General features: G+C 34.4%; 1 protein-coding gene across 2 annotated transcripts in view; it reads right to left on the bottom strand.

Annotated features, from left to right (window-relative positions):
• LOC149078614 (uncharacterized) overlaps nucleotides 1-21,646 on the bottom strand; it is a 60,777-nt gene extending 39,131 nt beyond the window's left edge. The window contains exon 1 of one of the 2 annotated variants that reach the window (XM_089240746.1): nucleotides 21,274-21,646. In XM_089240746.1, coding sequence (XP_089096872.1) covers nucleotides 21,274-21,284 — 11 coding nt within the window. In that variant the 5' untranslated portion in view covers nucleotides 21,285-21,646. Of the gene's footprint in view, nucleotides 1-16,819; nucleotides 16,960-21,273 lie in introns of those variants that run through there. The other variant, XM_089240745.1, reaches the window with a different exon arrangement.
• Between the last annotated feature and the right edge of the window lie 349 nt (nucleotides 21,647-21,995).

A 21,995-nucleotide genomic window follows, 5' to 3' on the forward strand; every position in this document is an offset into this window, starting at 1 on the left:
TAATAGAGCCATATATGCAGGGTACATAGCAAACAGGGGGAGGAGATATGCCATTTTACTGGTGAACTGTTGATCCTAGATAGATAGATAGAACCGCTCGCAACTCCGGACTGATCCTAAAAGTATTCTTTCAGTTAGGAAAAAGTTTTCAAATAATGTATAGTACCAAAGCCTCCTAGATACTACTAGAAGGCTTTGGAAGTACTCAGATATGCCATTCATGTTTTCAAGGGGTAGTATAGTTATTAAAGTAAAAAAATTAACTTTTTATAGTCCCCGTATGCTCAAAAACCCAATTAAAAAAGTTGATGTCCTGTCTCTCCTGATACCAACAAAAAAACCACGTTTTTGAGTGCAATATTCACTGAGATGTTACATATATAGAATTCGAAAAACGCGGAGAGAAAATGGGAAAAAACACATTAAATGCGGGTAAAACGGTAAACTCACTAGGTTGCTAACGCTATCACACAAACTCGATCACCATGCCGTTCACTTCCTGACTAGGTCACTCATTTAATCACTAACTTACTAGGTCGCTCACTCTGCTGGCTCACTGACTCGCGTCGAACTGTTGTCGATGAATTGTTAGTCGGTGAATTTCACTAGCAGTGAATTTTTCTAGCAGTGACGGTGAATTTTCCGTAAATTCACTCAAATATGAAGGGGCCTAAAGCACGGGGGGGGGGGGGGTGAGTGAAATGTTAAGTATATGTGTTTTATACCCCTTGTGCATTAGATTCTCTGATACAAGGTCGATATTGCCCTAGTGACTCGATTCTACGCAAATGTGATGCATTTCTTGTTTAATATTTTAGATTCACACTTTAGTTTTCACGTGTAAATAAAAATCACAGTTTGTTTGTCTTCTTTAGTTTTATATCACATCAAGACTGGATGCTAGATAAATACATAGTCAGTGCTTCAATCCAGCATTTTGGAAACTTGGAAGTAGGATGTGATTAATGACTTACCATTTGCATTTTCGGTGTTTACCTGAAGAATATTCAGGCCTGATACTGCTTTTGGTTGATAGAGGGAAAAAAACCTAATTGGTCTACAGCTAACAAATGAAGGCTTTGTGGGAATTAAGAATCCAAACGAATCGGATCAAAAAGATTAAGAGCAGTATAACAAAAATAACAATTTTCTTTTTATTAAAATGATATCATTGATATTGTTTTTTTTTTTGAACATTTTCAATGCCTTGCCCTAGTGACTCGATTTCACTTAAATACTATATGACGTATTTCAAGTTGGATATTTGGCATTCATATTTGATTTCTCACGATATAAGTAATATGTAAATAACAATCACTGCTTATAAATTGTCTTTTTTCCCGAAAAATCATTCGAGTTTTAGAACACATCAAGAATGAATATAATCAGTACTTCAATCAAAGATCCGTAAAGCAGTTTAGAAACGTATAAGTGAGATGGATTAATGTCTTATTATTTGCATTTTCATTAGTGCATTTACTTATTTTTGATGTTTACCTGAAGGAAAAAAATATTCCGGCTTGATACTGCTTTTTGATGGATAGAAAATAACTTAATTTATCTACAACAAACAAACGATGGATTTTTGTGAATTAAGAATTAAAGCGACTAGGATCTCTTTGTTGGAATCGGATCACTAAAAATAAAGGCAGTATAACAAGAATCGCATTTTTTTATATTAATGAATATCGTTGCTATTGTTTTTCCTGGCATTTTCAAGAACTTTTGTCCTAGTGACTCGATTTCGTTTAAATACTTTATGTGTTTCAAGTTCGATAATACTTCAATCACAATCCATGATTCGTTAAGGGCGGTATCCACCGACATGGTTTAAACTATAATCACACAATTTTTTGATAAGAGATCGACACGGATTGGTTAAATTCAAGTTTTTAACCAATCTATATTGATCTCTTATAAGAAAATTATGACTACAGTTTAAACCATGTCGGAGAATACGTCCCTAAGCAGTTTTGAAAACATGGAAGCGGAATGATTAATTAAGCATTTGCATTTTCATTGCATTGCTTCCGGAGATTTAGCGTTTATGTGAGAAATTTTCCAATCGGTACTGCTTCTGATTATTTGAAAATAACTAAAAACTGACCACGAAGGGTTTGTCGAAATTAAGAATCCAAGCAATCGGAACCGTTCCGATTTGGTTAGAAATATCTATATGCTCTGGACAAGGGTTTGAAGGACTCTCATGATCAGTTTCCACACGGGAAACTGTGATCTGAAGTATGGCAAAATACGTATATTGCCAATTGTTTCCTTAAACATTGCCAGAAGTTTGCAAAATCGCCACTTGTTGCTAAAATGGCTGAAAATTATGTATGAGTGAATGGGAAAGTACACTACTAGAACTCACAGTAACTTGAAATAAAATAAAGTATTTCACTCTGCCACGAAGTTGGGCTGGAAGAGATCTCGGCAACGGGATAAGTCCAGTGGTGAAGTTCCGGCGTTCCTTCATCCAGTAACTCGAAATGTAGTTCACAGAAAGAAATGATTATGAGAGTATGTGAGATGCGTATTCTCTCCTCAGAATAGTCATAACCTTCATAGTATAAATTTATAAACCATGAAAGCTATCTTCATTCACCATTTTAATTAAGTATTACAAATTCGAATAAGCTTCATTGAAAAAAACGAAACAATTGTGTAAAGTTGGAACGGACAAAAATATGGGAGTGTCCCATAAAATACAGGACACGTGATCACACAAATTATGCTGTAAGTAGAGGTCCTTTTATTCTTTCAAACTGAGCACCTGCTGCCATCTTTATTTCAGAAGTGAAGTGAGTGAGTCGTAATGATTGAATATTTGTACCGTTTTTAGGCTTGTTGCTCTCTGTCGCGAGACTTTTTAACGGGGAGATAATAAAAAAAAAGAGTTAAAGGTCCGTCGAATCATCTCAGATATTGTACTGGCCCTTGGGTTCAAAAAGGTTGAGAAACGCTGTTATAGAGGGGCTCAAAATGATCAAGTGCGGTCCTAATGTATTTCCACCGTAGTCCACGTCTGCTGAGACGAACCAGCTTATACCCCTAGGGAGGCAGAGCAGAGGTCACGGTTGGTCTGGAGGAGGTCCTAATGTAAGTACAGTAAAACCCCGTTAAGTCGTCACTTCGATTAAGTCGTCGTTTTTCTTCAGGCCCGTCTAGCTTTCATAAACGACAATGTTATTAAACCCTCGTTTATTCGTAGAAAATTTCGGTTAGCACGTCACTGTGAGAAAGTTTGAGAGTGGAACAGATTAATTTTATGGTTCCCTTAAAAAATAAGCTTGTTAACAGCATTGCCATATGCTTAAAAGTCACCATAAAAGCCTTATGTTCGAGCTAAACCTGATTTCTGCATGGGCCCCACTAATTTAGGGCTTCAAATTTAGGCAAAATATTTTTGTTGAAAAGCAGACATTTTCGACCAGACATCTTCTAATGTATGCTTTTCCCTACCCAAGGCCTCCTCAAGTGAAAAGTGGGATTAGTCTAAATTACAAATTACTAGTATAAATCAAAGTGTACCAGTTTATTTTACCATAATAAGTTAAGTAATAAAAGCTCAAAAAAAGGTAAAAATGTCTATTTCTTTTGCAATCCATAAATTTTGTTGATATTGTAAATTTAATTTATATTTTAAAAGATTATATTACTTTAAATTCATACGATTTTCACAGTATTGCACATTAAACTGACGGCACTTCGGTTAAGTCGTCACTCCGCTTAAGCAGTCAAAAACTTTTCGATAACATAAGGTGGCGACTTATCGAAGTTTTACTGTATTTCGAAAATTATCATTTAGACACTTCTTTTAGTTCCCACGTGTAAATAGAAATCACGAGTTACACACAAATTGTCTTTTCTTTCAACAAAAATTCTTCCTAATTCCTAATTTTAATAACACTGAAAACATCGAGAATCGGTGCTCAATAAATAGAGGCCGCTCTTCATCAGGTCAACGAACAAAATTACTGATAAATGCCAAAGTAAAAAAAGAAAAAAATCATTGTCAAACTAGCAGTGCAATTCTCATTCCCTGTCTCTCCATTATGATAGCCGCAGACAGAAGTCTTGTAATATAGATCATAATTTCTTATTTCTTTTATCCCTTTCGCTTTGACACACTTAAACCAAAAAAAAAAGCTCTGAATTCCGCTCAAGGCTCCAAAAGGAAAAAAAAAAGAAAATTTCAGTTCATGTAGATTTGCGGAATATTGAAAGAAAAACAATCAATTTTCTCGACGTCTGTATTGATGACACTATTATCATTGCAGTTATCGATAGCGAAAATCTTCCCGAATCGCATAAACATGCTTGAATGAACGTTCGAATGATCCATCTAACACTGATAATTTTGTTGAATGTGTACCAACTTGCGCAGAGTAAACCGAAAGGGTATTGACATGATACGGCATTCAGCCGGTTTGGGTCTAGTTTCTCCGAATTTCTCACAATTCGAAATCATCTCGAGTCGTTATCTCTTGATATTACGTGGATGAATAATTAGGTTGCATACGGGGATTCGTAATCGTATACAGTGATACCTCGCTACAACGATACTTGATGTATCGATAAATTCCCTCTAAACGATATTTTTTTAGATCTTGTTTGAAATAGCATATAGTCTAATGTTTAACTCCTCTAGTTACAACGATATCCTTTACTACGATGAACCCCCTTTTATAACGATATTTTTTGATGTTTCGAAACCACCAAAAAAAGATAAAATCACCTTCGATATATTTTTTAATTCGTTATCAGTGTTTGTTCGTTCGTGGGTGTTTGATAACATCGGTATTTTGCGCTATCTACCGTTCGAAAGTGTAAATGAAGTTGCCGTGAAGCTACTTTTTGTGTAGTACACAAAGTGCTGTGCGGTAATCCACTTCGCAGTGTAGAACAACTAACTGGATTTTAAGTCAATTAATTTTTTTTTCTGTGAATAAATGCTTATAAATTTATTTCATGGTGGTAGCAACAACGCCAATTAGAAGAGACGCCAACAACAGCATAAATTTGGCAGCGACTGATGATAATGCCGACCTTTGTCAATAACGGTAACCTCTCTACAACGATATTTTTTCTTGGTCCATAGAGTATCGCTGTAAGAAGGTTTCACTGTATACGGTCAATGATTCTCTTCAACAACTAGTGGTCAGTTATTTCGGGTCGTCCTGGAAAGGTCTTTGGTAACATAATGTTTCAGCTGCTGCTGTTGTGTCTTTTTATGTGTGTGCGTGTGTGTGTGTTGTACGTGCGTGCATGAGTGCGTGCGTGTGTGTTTTTCAACACAAACCTATTTTTGGATGACGCTTTTGCGCAACGCTTTCTTTAAAACAAAATTGAATTAATATTCATACAAATTTTTTTATGAAATTAACATTTTTGGGGTATTAAAAAATTTAATGCGTGTCATCACTCAAATATTTCGAAATTTTATCCTGTGGTTTTTGATCTGCAAATTCTTTTCCATGAATGACCTAGCAGGCTTTTTACAAGAAGCGGAGGAAATGAAGAGGGAGGTTTGTTGCATGAAAATGCCCTTCTTCAGAACTGTTTTTTTAAATATCCAATCAAATGAAATTCACATTCAGGATGAATGGTACTTAAATTTACCCCTTACATTTTTGATGCATAAATCGCAATACTCACAACATAAGGACGAATAAAAAACACACCATGAAATCATTCTTGTCACTTTTTATAGCTTTGGGCAGCTTGTTTAAATTTATTATCGTATAAGACAGTGTTTCTCTCCCAATTGATGTCCCCTTTTTGGTGTCGCGGACCCCCCCCCCCCTGAAAGTTAACGCACCGCCACACATGCGGGTCCGGTTAATGCTTCGCGGAACCCCCGTAGCGTCAGAAGGTCAGTTTTTACAACCACCTCCCATAAAATCCAAAAATGCATTTTTTTATACAATTTGCGTATTATAAAAAATTGAATAAATTACAATGTGTTATAACACAAAATGTGTCATTCATGCAATAGTAGGAAATGGAAATGATACCTCTGACCCCTTGCATCAGTGTTTCTCAAAGTATGGGCCTCCAGTGTCGTGACTCTAGGGGCATCGCATGTCTTTGCCAGGGGCGTCGAGGTGATCCGGCGCTATTGATTTGTGTGCTTACTTATGCTTTGAAGTGGATCTTTTATATCTAAAAATACAGTATCTACCAAACTATTCTGGGGATCCGCATATGGACAATGAACTAGGCAGAGAAGACGCAGGTGACAAAAGTTTGAGAACCACTGCCTTACATAGTGCTCAAGAGCCACCGGGGATCCGCGGACCACAGGTTGAAAAACACTGGTATAGAACCAAACAGAGTCCCTCAAAGACATCTATGCGCCTTTTAGTGTGTGGAGCAATATATGTACCTGACTAACAATCTCTCTGACTAGTTTGTAAATTACTTTGTTTAACCGCATCGGTATATTTTGAATGCGGTTTCGGTTTGCGAAAAAGTTATTCTCACGAAGTGGGAAATACTTCTTTTTTTTAAACAAAAAAATGGGTTAGTGCGAATTTTCGTCGATAGAGAGCATTGTAAGAAAGCAAATCAGTAGAAATATGCAAATCAGAATCCTATAAAATACAAGGTTTACGATTGTATAACCGCCTCATTTTTGAATTTTCCTGCTACTGACGCATTATATAAGGTTTCTATTGTTATGCCGACATTGATGGATTACGCACTATTGGTTGAGTAGTTCCACCTCAGCCACGGATCGCCGCTAAATCTGTGCAAGCATTTCGGACACAGAAGAGATCCAAGAAAGGTAAATAAAAGGTTCACGTAAAAAATTGATTCCCTTCCGTGCAGCGTCCTCTATCAACAAAAATTTGACCCTTGGCGTCGTAGCAGGCTTAGTTTGAAGAGAGCCATTTCGTTATTAATGGGTCAAGTAGATAAAGAAATCGAAAACAAGCATTAAGTATTTATTATTATTATTATTGTTATTCATATTATCATCATCATAGTCATTATTTACGAATCTGGTAAACATCCAATCCTAGTGATACGACACAAATGAGTAAAAGATTTATTTCCTCTCATTCCTTTGGGTCACGACCATGTCGATGATATCCGACATGGAAAGAAATCACTATGATGTAGATTAAGAAAGATATCGCACAAAAGATTAAATTCGCACCATTATGGTCATCAAACAGTCGATGATTTAAGAGAGGAAAAAAAATACATCGACTAATGAATTTTGTTTATTTGAATTTTTCCTTCTCTGTTGACGAACCCCAGGCATGATATATAGCATGACACCAGGGGTCGCAGCGAAACATCTGATCCCAACACAAAATAGGTTGACCCATAGCAAAGAAAAATAGCCAGAGAGAGATGGCGAGTGGAGTACGTATGTGTGTGTTCAAAAAGAAAATGTCCGGGGCCGATGAACTCCTCGGCCTTTTCAATGTTTCGCTTGCCTAGGGCACTAAAATTAGGCTTATGAACAAGGGCCGGGGTGGAGAACTTTTTATATAAACGTGTTGGCTTCAAATAATGTCCAACCCTGAAGGAAGGGAAGGTAAAAAAGAAAAAATAATAAAATAAATAAATAAATAAAGACCTCAATCAAAGGCGAAGGAGTACGCGTACGTACGGTCGGTCATTCGCGATTTATTTATACTTTGCATCGATGCATTAATGCCGTTGTGTTTTGGCATCGTTCGGCCCTTTCTGGCGTCGTTCTAAATATCTAAGAAAAAAAAATTAGTTTAAAAGAGGAAAAATTCGGCTACTTTTTCTCTTTTTCCTTCGAAGAAATGTCTACGTGTGTATATTTTCTTCGATATACGTTGTTGATAAGGAAGAGTAATTTTTTCTATATTTTGTGATCAATCTGCTTAAAGAGCGATAAAGGTTAACCAATGATATCTAAAGGTTAGCACTTGGATGCTATCAAAATTACTGGTCAGCCACTGGGTTCTTATCTTTGAAAAACTATATTTAAAAATGTGGAAACTCATCACAGAAGAGCTTTAAACCCTTCAATGCATTGCGTGAAGCTGTACCTATGAAACTGTACTTGAAATAGGAAAACTCATCACAGAAGAAGAGCTATAAACCCATCTTAATGTGTGACTGAAAAATTCATCGGAAGTCACTAATTCCATTTTGAATGACGTCAGAAAAACTTTCAATTTTTTCTTGTCCATTAAAACTAATGGTAAGTTTCAAATTATAAACATGGCTGAAAGACGGTGCAAATTTACATTTGGATCATACGATGTAAATTAATAAATAAATTATTAATTAATTAATTTAACGTTAATGTTTCACAGTCCTTAATTAAGATCCGTAAAATGGCCGTCTGTGGAGGTGACCGCCGAATAGAGGTTGTATGACAGGAAAAACACATTTCAGAGAGAGAGAGAGGGACGTGTCAAAAAAAAGTGGCCGCTGACCGCATACAGAGGTGGCTGCGGAATAGGGGTGATTTTTTGTATTATGTCTATGGAGCCTATTCTGACTAGCCTAGTTCCGACACAAACGCCGCGATGGGAAGTTGGCCGCTGAATAGAGGTGGCCGCCTATGGATGTTTCATCTGTATCTGAGTACAAGGTGTCCCATAGACGCATAAAAATTGAAAAAAAAAAATTGGTACATATTTTGAATGCGGTTTGCCAAAAAGCTATTTTCACAAAATGAGAATGTTTTTGGTACAGAAATGAAATTAGTTCAACTTTCTACAGATAGAAGACGCTGCATGAAAGCTAATCACTGGAAATATGTAGATCAGAGTCTTATAAAATGCAGTGTGTACGATTAACAGCTCTTTCCCGGTGGAGAGAAACAACACTTTTTTCTTGTTAACCTCGGCATAATATCCAGAAAGCCTATTGATTTCATGTATCTTAGCCGAGAAAAAATATCATCAAGCCATCTCTAGCTCATTTCTGAATTTTCCTGTTCTGGCACTTGCATGAGGTTCCTATTGTGATGCTGCCATCGGAAGATAAAACACAATTGGTGAAACTCAGCCACGAATCGCCGGCTTCACGAGCATTTCGGGCATCGAAGAGTTTGAAGAAAGGTTCAGGTCCAATCACTCTAGCCAGACTGCTGTGCAGCGTCCTCTATTGACAAAAATTTCAAATACTTTTTTTTTTCTGTGCCAAAAAAATCCCCCATCGTGAAAATAACTTTTTCGCAAACCACATTCAACGTATACCAATTTTTATGAACTTCCAAGCTATTTGCGCAATTTATGGGACACGTATAACAACGTTGCAAGCTAAAATTCGTATATTATTACGTGTATCGTATGTTAAGCTCTTAACCAGATTTCTGCTTCTACTACTTAAACATACATACAACTAGTAAAAATTCCTATGGGAGATTTCTAACGGATTGGTACATGCCGAATGTGTCTGAGTGCATTGTGTGGCGCCAAAGTATTTATGTTGTCAGAGTTATGTACATGTTTTGTGTTGTACTGGTGCTATACCGCCGGTTTTCCACATTTTGAAGTTAAAATAGCAGCTGCCTGTGTTTTATAGAAGTAACTAACATGACTCATATCCCATCATTGAGGGATATGATCAATATTTCAGGATACGTCGGATTGCACAGTTGCTGGAAAAAAAAAATCATTTCACACGGGACGTATTTTTCGCGTAGGCACAGGCATTCCAATGCTCTCCTCCATTCTTTCTAACCTGTAGTACGCATACCCCGGGTCGCTCTTACCAGACGCGGGGCCAGGTGCATCTTCACAATTTTATATATTTTGCTGGAGGAGGGAAATCGGCATCAATTGCTTCAGAACAGACAGGAATATTGAAAAAATTTCATACAAAAATTTTAAAGGTGTAACTAAATGTAAATTAACACAAAAATTTATGAAAATTCAGCACTGAGGGTAATTTTAAACTAATGAAAGAAACAATTCCCGAAACTAACGAAAGTTTTAGAACTGATGAACTAAAAATAACTGAAAGAAATAATTCCCCAGTACTAATGAAAATTCAGAACGAAAGAAATAATTCTAGAATTGATAAAATAAATAATTCCAGAATTTATGAAAGAAATAATTTTCCACACAGAATTGATGAAAATTAAGAATTCCAGAATTGATGAAAATTAAGAATTCCAGAATTGATGAAAATTAAGAATTCCAGAATTGATGAAAATTAAGAATTGAAGAAATTAATAACTTCACAATCGATGAACATTAAGAATTAACGGTACAAAAAAAATTCCAGAATTGATAAAAATTAAGAATTAATGAAATTGATAATTCCACAATTAGTGAAAATTCAGAATTAAATTCTTTTGCAAGAAATAATTTGAAATCTGGTGAAATCCTCCAATAATTTACCGGGAGTACGGGGGGCTGGTGCTATCACACCTCTCACACACCCCCCTAAGGGTGAGTATGCGCATACCCATAAAGGTGAGAGACAGAATATTCAGAGGTACAAGGAAAAATAAATCAGCAATCTCTGGGAAAACGCGGGAAGTAATAGAAAAAATGCAAAAATAAATATTTTTAGCAAGTTTCTTACAAATTGCTGGGAAAATACACAACCTTACTACTTCTGATGGCACGGAAGCTCTTGGGCATCTATAGGGATGAGCAACTTTGTTATACATTTATGGGGATTGCCAGTGAGTATAATTAAAGTGACACTACTCTGACCTATGAAGCACCCGTTATAGTGGACGCATTTCATTGAAACTTGGTATATATGTTACCGTTAAGCTGCAGAAATCAGTTATTCTACAGATTATCTACGTATCAAATCAGTTAATCTGCAGATTAGCTAGATAATGTGCACATTAACGGCTTTCGAGCTTTAGCGGTAACATATACGTTATTTAGACCATGGGGGAAAAAGATAACTGCGATGAAAAAATCGTCACTTTTCCACCTGGTGACCAAAACTTGAACTTTTTTTTTTATTGAATATCCTATATATCAAGTTTCATCAAAACATCTCCATCAAAACGGGCGCTACATACGGCTGAGTAGCGTCAGTTTATTTATAAACACCCTGTACTTGATTTAAAAAAACAATTATTAAATTTTTAAAATTAAATTTTAATTAAATTTCGAATAAGATTGAGTCAATCTAATTTTAATCTTTTGCCTCATTTTATGAACTGAACAGTTTTCTTTATTTTAAATAATTTTTTTTCATTAATTTCATTGATGTCATGTCATTTTATCATGCGCTCAATGTGTTAATAATTAAATTTTTTTTCTTAATATTTGAAAATCTGCGTAAAACATAAGTGTTAAAGGTATGTGAAACAATGTATTGGGGCATAGCATAGCATGTACAATAGAAAATCACGTGTGAAAAATTCATCGCCAACAATTCACTGCCGGAAAATTCGCCGACAACAATTTACCGCTGGAATAAATCGCCGACAAACAATTCATTGGCAAAATGGCATAGTGAGTGAGTGATTGATCAAATGAGTCAGGGAATTAGTGAGTGAGCGGGTGAGCAAATGGGTGTGTGAGAAAGTGAGCGAGTGAGTCACTCATATGCTCACTCATTCAACCACTCGCTCACTTGGTAACTCGCCCACTCACACGGTTTTCACTAACTAGATTACTCTTACAGTTCTCACTCACTCGATCACTCAGACGGCTCTCACTCACTCGATCACTCAGACGGCTCTCACACTCGATCACTCAGAAGGTTCTCATTCGATCGCTCACGTGGTTCTTACTAGCTCGGTTATTCATGCGGTTGCTCATTCAATTGGTCATTCATACGATTACTCACTTGCTCACTTACTCGGTCACTCATACGGTTACTCGCTCGCTCACTTATTAAGTCACTCATACGGTTACTCACTCGGTGATAATACATACGGTCACTCACTCACTGGTAACGAATTGCTGTCTGTGAATTTACCCGGTTTTTATTTTTTCGTCGATGAGTTTTCTTAACGATTAATTTTTCCTATCGATGAATTGCGTTGCGAGACATTTTCCGTGAATCATCGGAAATATTCATGAAAATTTTTAAACAAATCAATTGTAACATAATATTTTTAATGGCATTTCTACTAGAAAGTTTAAAACTTTTTGGCCCACGTTTAAAAGGAGACCCAAAAACAAACCGTAGTCTACGTTAAATCCACGTTTCAAGAATCTCTTTATCAACACAAAAATCAAGAAATGTTTCCGGGCCAGACACACATCAATTAAGCTATTTAATTCATTACACACAGTCTACGGAAATCATTTTTCCATGTAAAAAAATGTCTTCCGCTCATTAAAGAAAATAATAATAATAAAAACTACCCTCACTTCATTCACATCAAGATTGCTGAATGGGTTTTTCTTAAGATCGTACGTGTTCGTACTACAACCAGAAGTCATCCAAGAGAGAAAGGATTTATCTCAGACGGATATAATCTCGACGTGATATATCATGTAGATATGCTTCCAGAATTCAATCATACCAAGATAGAAGAAAACAGTTTTTTTATGGGCTGACTGAAAAAGACATCGGGACAGTTACGTGTCATTCCCTAAATTCCAAGGCTCTCGCGGAAGAAGTAATAACAACAACAACAGAAGAAAAAAAAAAAGCTACGTAGAAATTGTATTTATTACAGAGAAAAGGTAAAGAATTCATTTAAGAAGTAGAAGATATTCCGAAGAATGGGGTCAACTCTCTGGGTTTTTATCATCGCAAACTAGTGAGTGAGAGAGAAACATGTTTTATCTTCGGGGCAATTTGTCGCGTACAGAAGACAAGAAAAAAAACGTACGTGGAGAAAGCAGAAATTGAGTATAAAATAAATAAATAAATTGCCGAAAGTTGCGGTTCCAAAAAAGAACAGGTTTCTCGTGGGTGTTTTTTGGGCTAGTTTTCTTATTGGTGAGAACTAACATTTTTCTATCTTGACTTTCTACAACCCATCATAATCTTCCCTACTGACATCTATTCATACAGAAGCGAAATAACTAGTTGTTTTTTTGCTTAAAACCGTTATTTTCTTGGAACTAATTTTTAAAAAAAGAAATAGAAAAATGACGCCCTTCATCACAGTGGTGTGTACGAAACAACGCCCGATGATTTGAAACACGAGTGAATCATCAAGTTCGGCCAAAAATGATGGTAACAGTAACGGAAAAGAGAAAATACTTGAGTGTAAATGTGGTTTTTATTTTCCAGCAAAGTGAAAGTTTTGAGGTCGCGTCGAATTCTTTTGTGGGATTTTATAAAAGGATATATCTCGAGAAACTAGAACAATGTGACCGAGTCTATAAAAGAGGTATTTACCCATTAAGCCGACTAGCACACACACACAAAGAAATGGAAAAGATATACTCTCAAAAATAAAAAAAATACTTCCTTACTCATCCATCAATATTTCTTTGATAATACCATTTTGAGGATGTCTATATAAGTTTGGGTTACTTTCGAGATGATACAATGGAGTTATTTTTTCTCCTGATTCTTGATAGATATTCAATATTGAAGTCTAGAATCGAATCGACGATCTTAATCCTTCTGATGAACAATGATGGAAATATTATTCTGTGAAAGTGCACCTTGACGGAAATGAATGAATTCAAAAATAGATTTGAATGAGATTTTTTTTTTTTTTAAGGATCGTAGAATAACTTCACGATCTGTTGAACATGTCTCAGCCTTTTCAGCTTTATGTACCTTCATGTTATAATATGTAAGTAAAAATATGTCGTAAAAAGAGAAGTGATTGAATAGAGATAAAAGATTATTATTTTTTTTTTTTTGTTTCTTTTGTCTCATCACGATATCGTGTTACATTTGGCCGTCGTTGTTACGAGTGAAAAAACACGGGAAAAGAATAGTTTAGTACACATTTACAAGTTGTTCTTTTACTGTTTCATATAGTTTGCTAAGACATAGAAATTGGAACAGCTGCTGCTTGCTATGGTCCCAATATAACGTATTTTCTTGGAATTTTTTAAATGGCATACGCGTGACGCGTTATGAATCTGATAAAGCTTTCTAAATTCTTTTCCGAGAACTAAGCTATCTTTTTTATGGTTTTTTTTACTGAAAATTCTCAGAAATATTCCTCGAATTTCGCCAAAGATATCGAAAATGTCAATCGTATAGTAAATATCGTTCCATAAGCCATAGAAATTTCATGTCAAAAAAAAAACATATCATAAAATAAATTTTAGTCCTTCATGACACATCGAAAGATGAATGTCACAATATTTTCGGCGCACAAAATATAGACAGAGATAAAATATATATTTAATAGTCAATAAAATGAAAACTTCTCTCGTGTTAAACTTCAGTACGTTAACAGCAAGTAAATTTCAACGGAGAAAAACTCGAAAGAAAATCCACATCATTTCAACTGAAATACACGTCACAATCATGTATATTCGTCCACTTATTGTGAGATCGGAACGAAATAGCAATTTCAAGAACGCATTCGTAGTCTTCTAACGAGTTCATAATCATCCAGTGTATGTATTGAGCAGGGTATGTTACAACAGAGATAAAAATATGTGAACGAGTGAATGGGCAATGAAAGGAGTCGAAAAATTGGAGGGATTACGAAACTGTATGTTATATCCACGGTGTATGTTACAATGTTACAAGTGCACTTGATTATAATTATACCCATTTACAAGTATTTTATATATTTACTGTTTATATAATTTACTGTTCCGTCTTGGAGAGCACAGAAATTGAAACAGCTACTGTTTCAACGACCCCAATAATGTATTTTCTTAGTATTTTTCTTTAACAATATACGTGACGTTATGAATCTGATAAAGCTTTCCAAATTCTTTTCCGAGAATTAAGCCATCTTTTTTATGTTTTTCTTTTTTTCCACCGAAAATTCTCAGAAATATTCCTCGAATTTCACCAACGATATCGAAAATGTCAATCGCATAGTAAATATCTTTCCGTAAGCCATAGAAATTTCATATGAAAGAAAAGCGTATCATAAATTTTTTTTATTCCTTTATAACACTCTCATATCAAACGACGCATGTCACAATATTTTTGACACGCTTGCAAAACATGGACAGAGATGAAATATATATTGATAGTCAATGAAATGAGAACTGCTCTAGAATATATATTCTCTGTCATGTTAAACTTTATTAAGCTAACAGCAAATAAATTTCAACATTAGAAAAACTCGAGGAAATGCCAACATACCATTTTACTGCAATACATGTCAGAATCCAGCATATTTTTCCATTCATTACAAGATGAAAATTAGAACGAAGCAGCAATTTCAATAACGCATGCATAATAATCTCTTTCCCAAAATGGCATGCAATGCTATTGCAGCATCGAACATTCATATAAATAGGTTTTTCCTTTCTCAAAGATATTGAATTCATCAGCGTCACGTATCAAGATATGGAAAGCTTACTGCAAGACTGCAGTGTTTTATATGGAATAGAAAAGTAGGATTATATATAAACGGTATAGAGGTTTTCCTCTCACAACTGGAATTAAGATTAATTTGGAGCTGGGGGTTTGGTGCACGCAAATTTGTCAAAAAACACATTTTTTAATCTTTCAATTTTTAAATACTATTACATTTTCTGTGTCTGGGTTTGACTTTTGGTTCTACTTGCATGAGAGAAGTATTTTTAATTTTTTTAATACAACCGCTGACACACATTATAATTGGGTATGCCCACCATTTTTCCATTAAAATGCGCTTTTCTCAAAATTTTTTTGTCATATAAGAAACATATTTTTAAACATCACTTGTTTTTGTGTGTTTTTCAACACTGAGGTGTTATATACTTGAACGAGATGACTTCTCATTAAAATTATTTTTAAAAAATTTTATGATACAAAATAGGGGTAAATTTTGGTGATTTTTGAAAAAGTTCTATATTTTTAAAGTTAAAATTCGAGGAAAAAATAACCAACAATTAAAATCATCCTAAATACTCGCTTTAGATTGTATAAAACTATCCATAGTATTTGAGAAAAAAAGGAGTGTCTAAAGTGAATAGAAAAATTTTAAATGTTTCTTAAAGGTAAGAGATTTTTCCCATAGGAAAGCATGGGAAGCAAAGATCGTGCACCAACCCTCTTAAACACGACCACTTGATCTAATAATTGACTCCTCAAACCCCATGACACCCTCCGCCCCGTAGAATTCTAACGAGTTTGGCATCATATGGAATCGTAATTGAACCCGCTCTAAATCCCATGTGTGGCAGATTTGCTCACTAAATATTTCTGGCAATAATCGGGGTTGGATCCAAATCAGAGGCGTCAATCAAAAATCAATTAAAGAAGAATATTTGAGAAGTTCCTCATTAATATTAACGTGGAGGTGCGTTTGGTTTAATAAAGCCAATTGCATAGTGGTGCAAGTCTAGTAATACAGGGGTCTAGTACAAAAATTAATTAATTCGAAAAAAAACCAGCAACTAAAATCTCAAAAGTGCTCCTTAAGTTGCATAAAAATAATCATAAAATTTAAAGAAAAAATTGAGGGCTTAATGTGGCACAGACAGTGTTTTTGAATGCTCCTAAAAACAGGAGATTTTTTTACATAGAAAAGCATGAGAAGCCAAGATCGTGAGCCACCCCCCTTTAATTCTCAATAAGTAAATAGAAAATAAATTTCACCATTAGAGAAACTCAAAGGAAAAATCCACACATTTTGCTGCAATACATTTTTAAAATTATGTAGGTCTACATTCACCGTATATATTTTTCCCATTTCATGTGAAATCGAAATTGGAACGAAACAGTAATTTCAATAACGCGTTCATAACAATCCCTTTTTCAAAAATGGCATCGCAATGCTATTATAGCATCGAATACTCACATAAATAGGTTTTTCTTTTTCGAAGATATTAAATCCATCAGCGTCAACTCTAAAGATGTGGAAAGCTTATTGAAAGACTGTATTATATAGAAAAGGAAAAAGGGATTATGGAGGACACAGAGGAGTTTTCTCTCATAACTGGAATTAAGATGAATTTGGAGCACGGATGATGCGCACACGTACGCAAAACGAGGAAAAGAGCGTGCAAAAAACTAAATAAATAAAAGTACTTTTTTTGTGCCGCTTTCACTGATTGTGACGACGACGACAACAACGACGAACGAGGCATTAAGTGTTTCACGTAAGCGATGCCGACTAACTTGTCTGAAGCTGGCACTGCCCATTGAATAATGTTAATGTATTTAGAGCAAGTTTTCTTTTATTATCGTTGTTATTATTAACGGCTTGTTGCATTTCAATGGAGTTACTAAAAGAGAGAGTCACTCTTTCTTCCATTAAGTGTTACTTTTTCTTTCGTAATGAATGACCCTTTTTTTTCAATCAATTTACTTCGAATTTTATTGAGTGTAAAGTTTGTTCTTTTTTACAATGAATACAATCAGCATAATAGGTTTAATTATAGATCGATCTAATTGTGTAAATGTATTTTTTGGCTATTAAAAAAACTCATAATTTACTCGTTACATCAATTTTGTCATAATTTTCATCTAGTTAAGCGTCATTTACTAGGAACTCACTTTCATGGGCTCACTTTTAAGCTTTATTAGAAAGCTCACTGTGTTATGGGTTTGGCAAAATACAATTCTAGTAATTATTGAGAGCACAAGAGAAAATTTTCTAATTTGCGTTTTGTGTGTTTAGAATAATAACAATCTTCTTTGTATTAGTTGAGAAGCAATTACGGAGGTGGCTGCAGTTATATCTCAGTGAGAATTCAAAAAAAGTAATCTAGATTAGATGCTCTAGATTGAGATGCTGTAATCTTGCCGATTTTACAAAAATAGGACATAATCTAAACTTTTAAAAGAGCCGTCGTTGAATGCATTCATTGTAAAAATTTTATAAAAATCTCCAATAATAATTACAGATAAGAACTTTTTTTTTCTACTGCAGTTATATATTTAGTGTTATCGTACTGTATGAATGTACTATGACTGTATATACAGTAACCACAGACAAATGTACCACCACTGCCGCTGTGGTGGTCGAATGGTTATAGTGACGGACTCGCGATGCGAGGATCCGGGTTCGAACCCCACAGTGGTGGTCGGCTGAAGTTGGTTTTCTGTGGTTCCCAACTTCAAGGCGCAAATGCGAGCCGATCTCCCCGTTAAAAAGTCTCGCCACAGAGAGCAACAGTCCTACAACAATAAATCATTCAATCATAACACTTCACTCATAGTTAGAAAAACTAGTGGCAGATGGCAGCACTACACATAACAAGCATTACAGAGAAACAACAAAACTTCACGTCAGGTTTCACTACACGTACATTCCCGCATGTAGCGATTCGTTGGGGTGTTTCGGGGGGGGGCACATGTGTGGTGTAATAGTAGTAGGTAGGGCCTCCAAAAAATGGCTCGGGGATCCATGATGTTCTTGGGTCGGCCACCTCGTTGGGCAATTTGCCTGTTGTGGCGTTGTATTTGTATTTGTATTTGTATAAATGTACTTCGTGTCAGTAAATACAAATATATGTTTGGAGAATGATTAAACAGTCACAGTTTTTGTTTTGTTTGTTATCATTTTCTTCTTATTCTACTTTTTCATGATGTGGTAGATAAAAGGTTAAATATGAATTCTTATAAATCGTTGCTAAAGATATGGCTATTGTCACGTCCAATAGTTCGATAACTTTGGAATTTATTTTCTTAATATAATCTCTATTTTCACTTCGAAAACACTTGGTCAGTGTCATATATATCAAATTAAAATTAAAAGTTACACTTTTTGATGTTACTAACATAAATCGGAAAAAATGTCTTTCTTTCGCACCCCAGTTTTGGTATCTCGTAAAGAACTTTCAATTAAATATTATCAAAATTTCAGTTTTTACCCAAAAAATTTGAGCGCAACTTCGCTTTATCTAGCCAATATCATCTTAACCTTTATACGCATTGCTTTCTATACGTGCAAATGATTCTTTAAACATTTATTACTTTAGCCAGTTAGAAGATAAAAATTCAGAATCGTCTTTGCACATAAAGTGAGGTCATATTCTTTCCTTTTTACGTTTTTGAATTTACTGTTAGATGTCCTCGATTAACGACAATAACTCTTTGTTTGTTGCATAGCATGTGTGGCTGTGGTTTCGCTATTATGTCAAAATTATTTTTTCTTTATTTCTTTTTTTTTTTCACCTTGAAGTTCACAATCCGAAATTTTTCTTACTATAGTTTGAATCACAAAGAAGGTAGTTATATATGAAAGTAATATTACTTCAATACATTTATTTTAAGCGCGATTTTTGAGGCTTTGCACGTCTTCAATAAGACCCTGTATAACCAGTATAATTCGAAACAGATTTTTTTTTTAATGATTTTTCGGGCTTTCAATGCGTGTCATTAAGTATAAGGGAAATTATCGGAAAAAAATTATCACAAAAAAATGAGCATTTAAGAGTTGAATATCCTTTTCTCTTGAATAGTTTATATTTTTTTCTTTAAGAAAATTTGTGCTCATTCAAAACAATGACACCAGAAATTTCGATGAGCCTTGCGTATATCGAGACAACCTTACGTACGAAGTCTGGCACGTACGAAAAAATGATTAAATACGTTTTCTTGTAAAATGGGAGAGAAGATGAAAGAAAAGATATGCTATATATACAAGGTTCAAAACAGATATATTTAAATTTCAGGCATATTCGTGGAGTTCAGATGTCAGTAAGTTTTCAGGTCCCAAACTGGTATAGGGTGGAGGATTGTTCTTCCCCCGTTGCTGTCTCCCACTAACGATGAGGTTACTGAAACATAAATAATTGCTATTCAGCGTGGAATGTATAATGAAATGCATACGTATTACACCGTATATAAACGAGTTTGCTTTTCCATTTAAAAAATACCTATTCGTCTTCTCGGAAGGATAATCATACAGTAACATGAACAAAAAGTGTACTATGCCTGAAGCAATAACTTTTTTTTAATACTAAATAAATATCTAATAAGAGAGAAGATTATATTCTGTCCACGTGGGTATCCAGAACACATATTTTCTCCTCTATAAATAAATCACCCGCAGCCATTTTCTTTTTCATTTCCATTTTCTTTGGCATTCATTATTATTATTTCCATTAGCTATAAACAACAGAAAAGGCGTTTTTGTGTTTGATTTTGATTAAAATTTTGCATTTTTACTTCCTTTTTATCAATAGCAATCGCATATACTGTACATTTATATTCCATTACATATTACCTGATTCTATCATTAGCCAAACGAGAAATTTAATCTCTTACTTCTAACTCGATTTCGGCTTTTTTTCGATAGAATTTGTGCCATGGGAATGATTTTTATTATTCTATATGTAATATTTTGTTATGGTAAATAAGAAAGAGATTTTCTGTCAAAATATTCTTCACTGAAAATATTTTTTCTTTTGTATATAATCTTATAAAATATTTTTTTTTAGTTATTCAAAATACATTAAGATTAATCATAGAAATTTAGAGATACATAAAACTAATGAAGACGTATTAAATGAGAAAGGAAATTGTATTATCTATTTTCTTTTACATCCTATGGTATTTCAAAAAACAAAAAGTTTTTGTTTCTTATGAAAATTTGAGTTGACGTTTCCACTTTGAGGTAGTAAACCTTTAATTCCATTATAGGATAAAATTATCTTGAGTATCTAATCTTGGTCTTCAATTATAACTATTGAAACTACTTGAAACTAAATTTCTAAATATTATCCAATAAATTCTTTGAAAAAAAAAAAACTTTAACTAAAGATTTCACAAAGGAATTTCCACCAAATACCTTAGAAAATATTATTTAAAATAGAATTTTTACAAACTTTATCAAAAAACTTCAGTGTAATATTTTCAACGTGTTTAACATGTATTCTAAAACTAAAGTAACGTTATATGGAGAATGAGGAAGTCCATGATTATGTAAGTCACGTTTACAAACGTTAGATAGAAGATAAGAAAAAGAAAAAATTATATTTTTGCCCTTTAGGCGATCGTGACAAGTTTACCCATGATTTACAACAAGAAAAAGAAATAAAATAAAACGAGCAGAAAAACGGAACCAAGCAAAGAAAACATGGAAAAAAAAATCAATTTAACATTGTCATCTTAATATTAAAACCCACCTTTACGTCCTTCACGAAACCCTAAGGACATTTATACACGGACCAGGTGTGACAGATTCTCAATAATAATGTAAAAAAATGACACTTATTAAACGGGACATTAAAACACACATGTAATGAATATGATAGGAGATAAATGTATATATAAAAAGAAATGATTATTGAATTAATGACTTACCTTAACCCCATTTCTACGTCTTCTTCTTTAAACCAAGGACTTCTTGTAAATTTGCAGAAAAGATTAACTTATAAAATAACAGTAATCAAAGTAGACTAATTCTTTTTTTTTTCCTTTTCTTATCCCTCGTTCTTTGCACACTTCTAAGATTCCCGCCACCCGTTGACTGGTTCCCCTGGTGGTTGTCGAAGCACCAGCAACTCACTCTAACCAGTGAACGGATCTCCTTAATATAGAACAAACTTTCTTTTCTTGCCCTTTTTATTTTTCACTTTTTTCCCTTTTTTTTTTTTTTTTTCTTTTACCTCACAGCCTCTCAGATCCGAAAAAGATCTGATCTGCGTGAAAACAAAATTAGTCGAAACTCTATCCAAAGGATCGCTTGTGTTTTATAGCGAGTCTCTTGGACAACTGACCTCAATTTTTATTGAGTCTCGGCTACAAGTCTAACCGGGTTTACCGGTCTTCGCCTCGAAAAACGTGTGCTGGAGAAAGAAAATAAATAAGTAAATAAATATAAGAGAAAGAAACAAAAAAAAGGGAAATTATTTGAAAAAAGAAAAAAAAAGATAAATACTTTTAACTTTTTTTTTTTTAGTGAAAAAAAAACGTTATAAAGAACAGTGCAACGTACTACTTGTAAAGCCTACGGAGTTCGTTTTAATAGATCAATAATTGCCTTAAATGATATCAACAATGGAGCTCGACAATGTTGTTTATTT

This window comes from Pholcus phalangioides, unplaced genomic scaffold, assembly GCF_987345545.1.
Source record: "Pholcus phalangioides strain wild (caught in Gottingen) unplaced genomic scaffold, Ppha-v1.0 ptg000013l_1, whole genome shotgun sequence".
Classification (NCBI taxonomy): Eukaryota; Metazoa; Arthropoda; class Arachnida; order Araneae; family Pholcidae; genus Pholcus; species Pholcus phalangioides.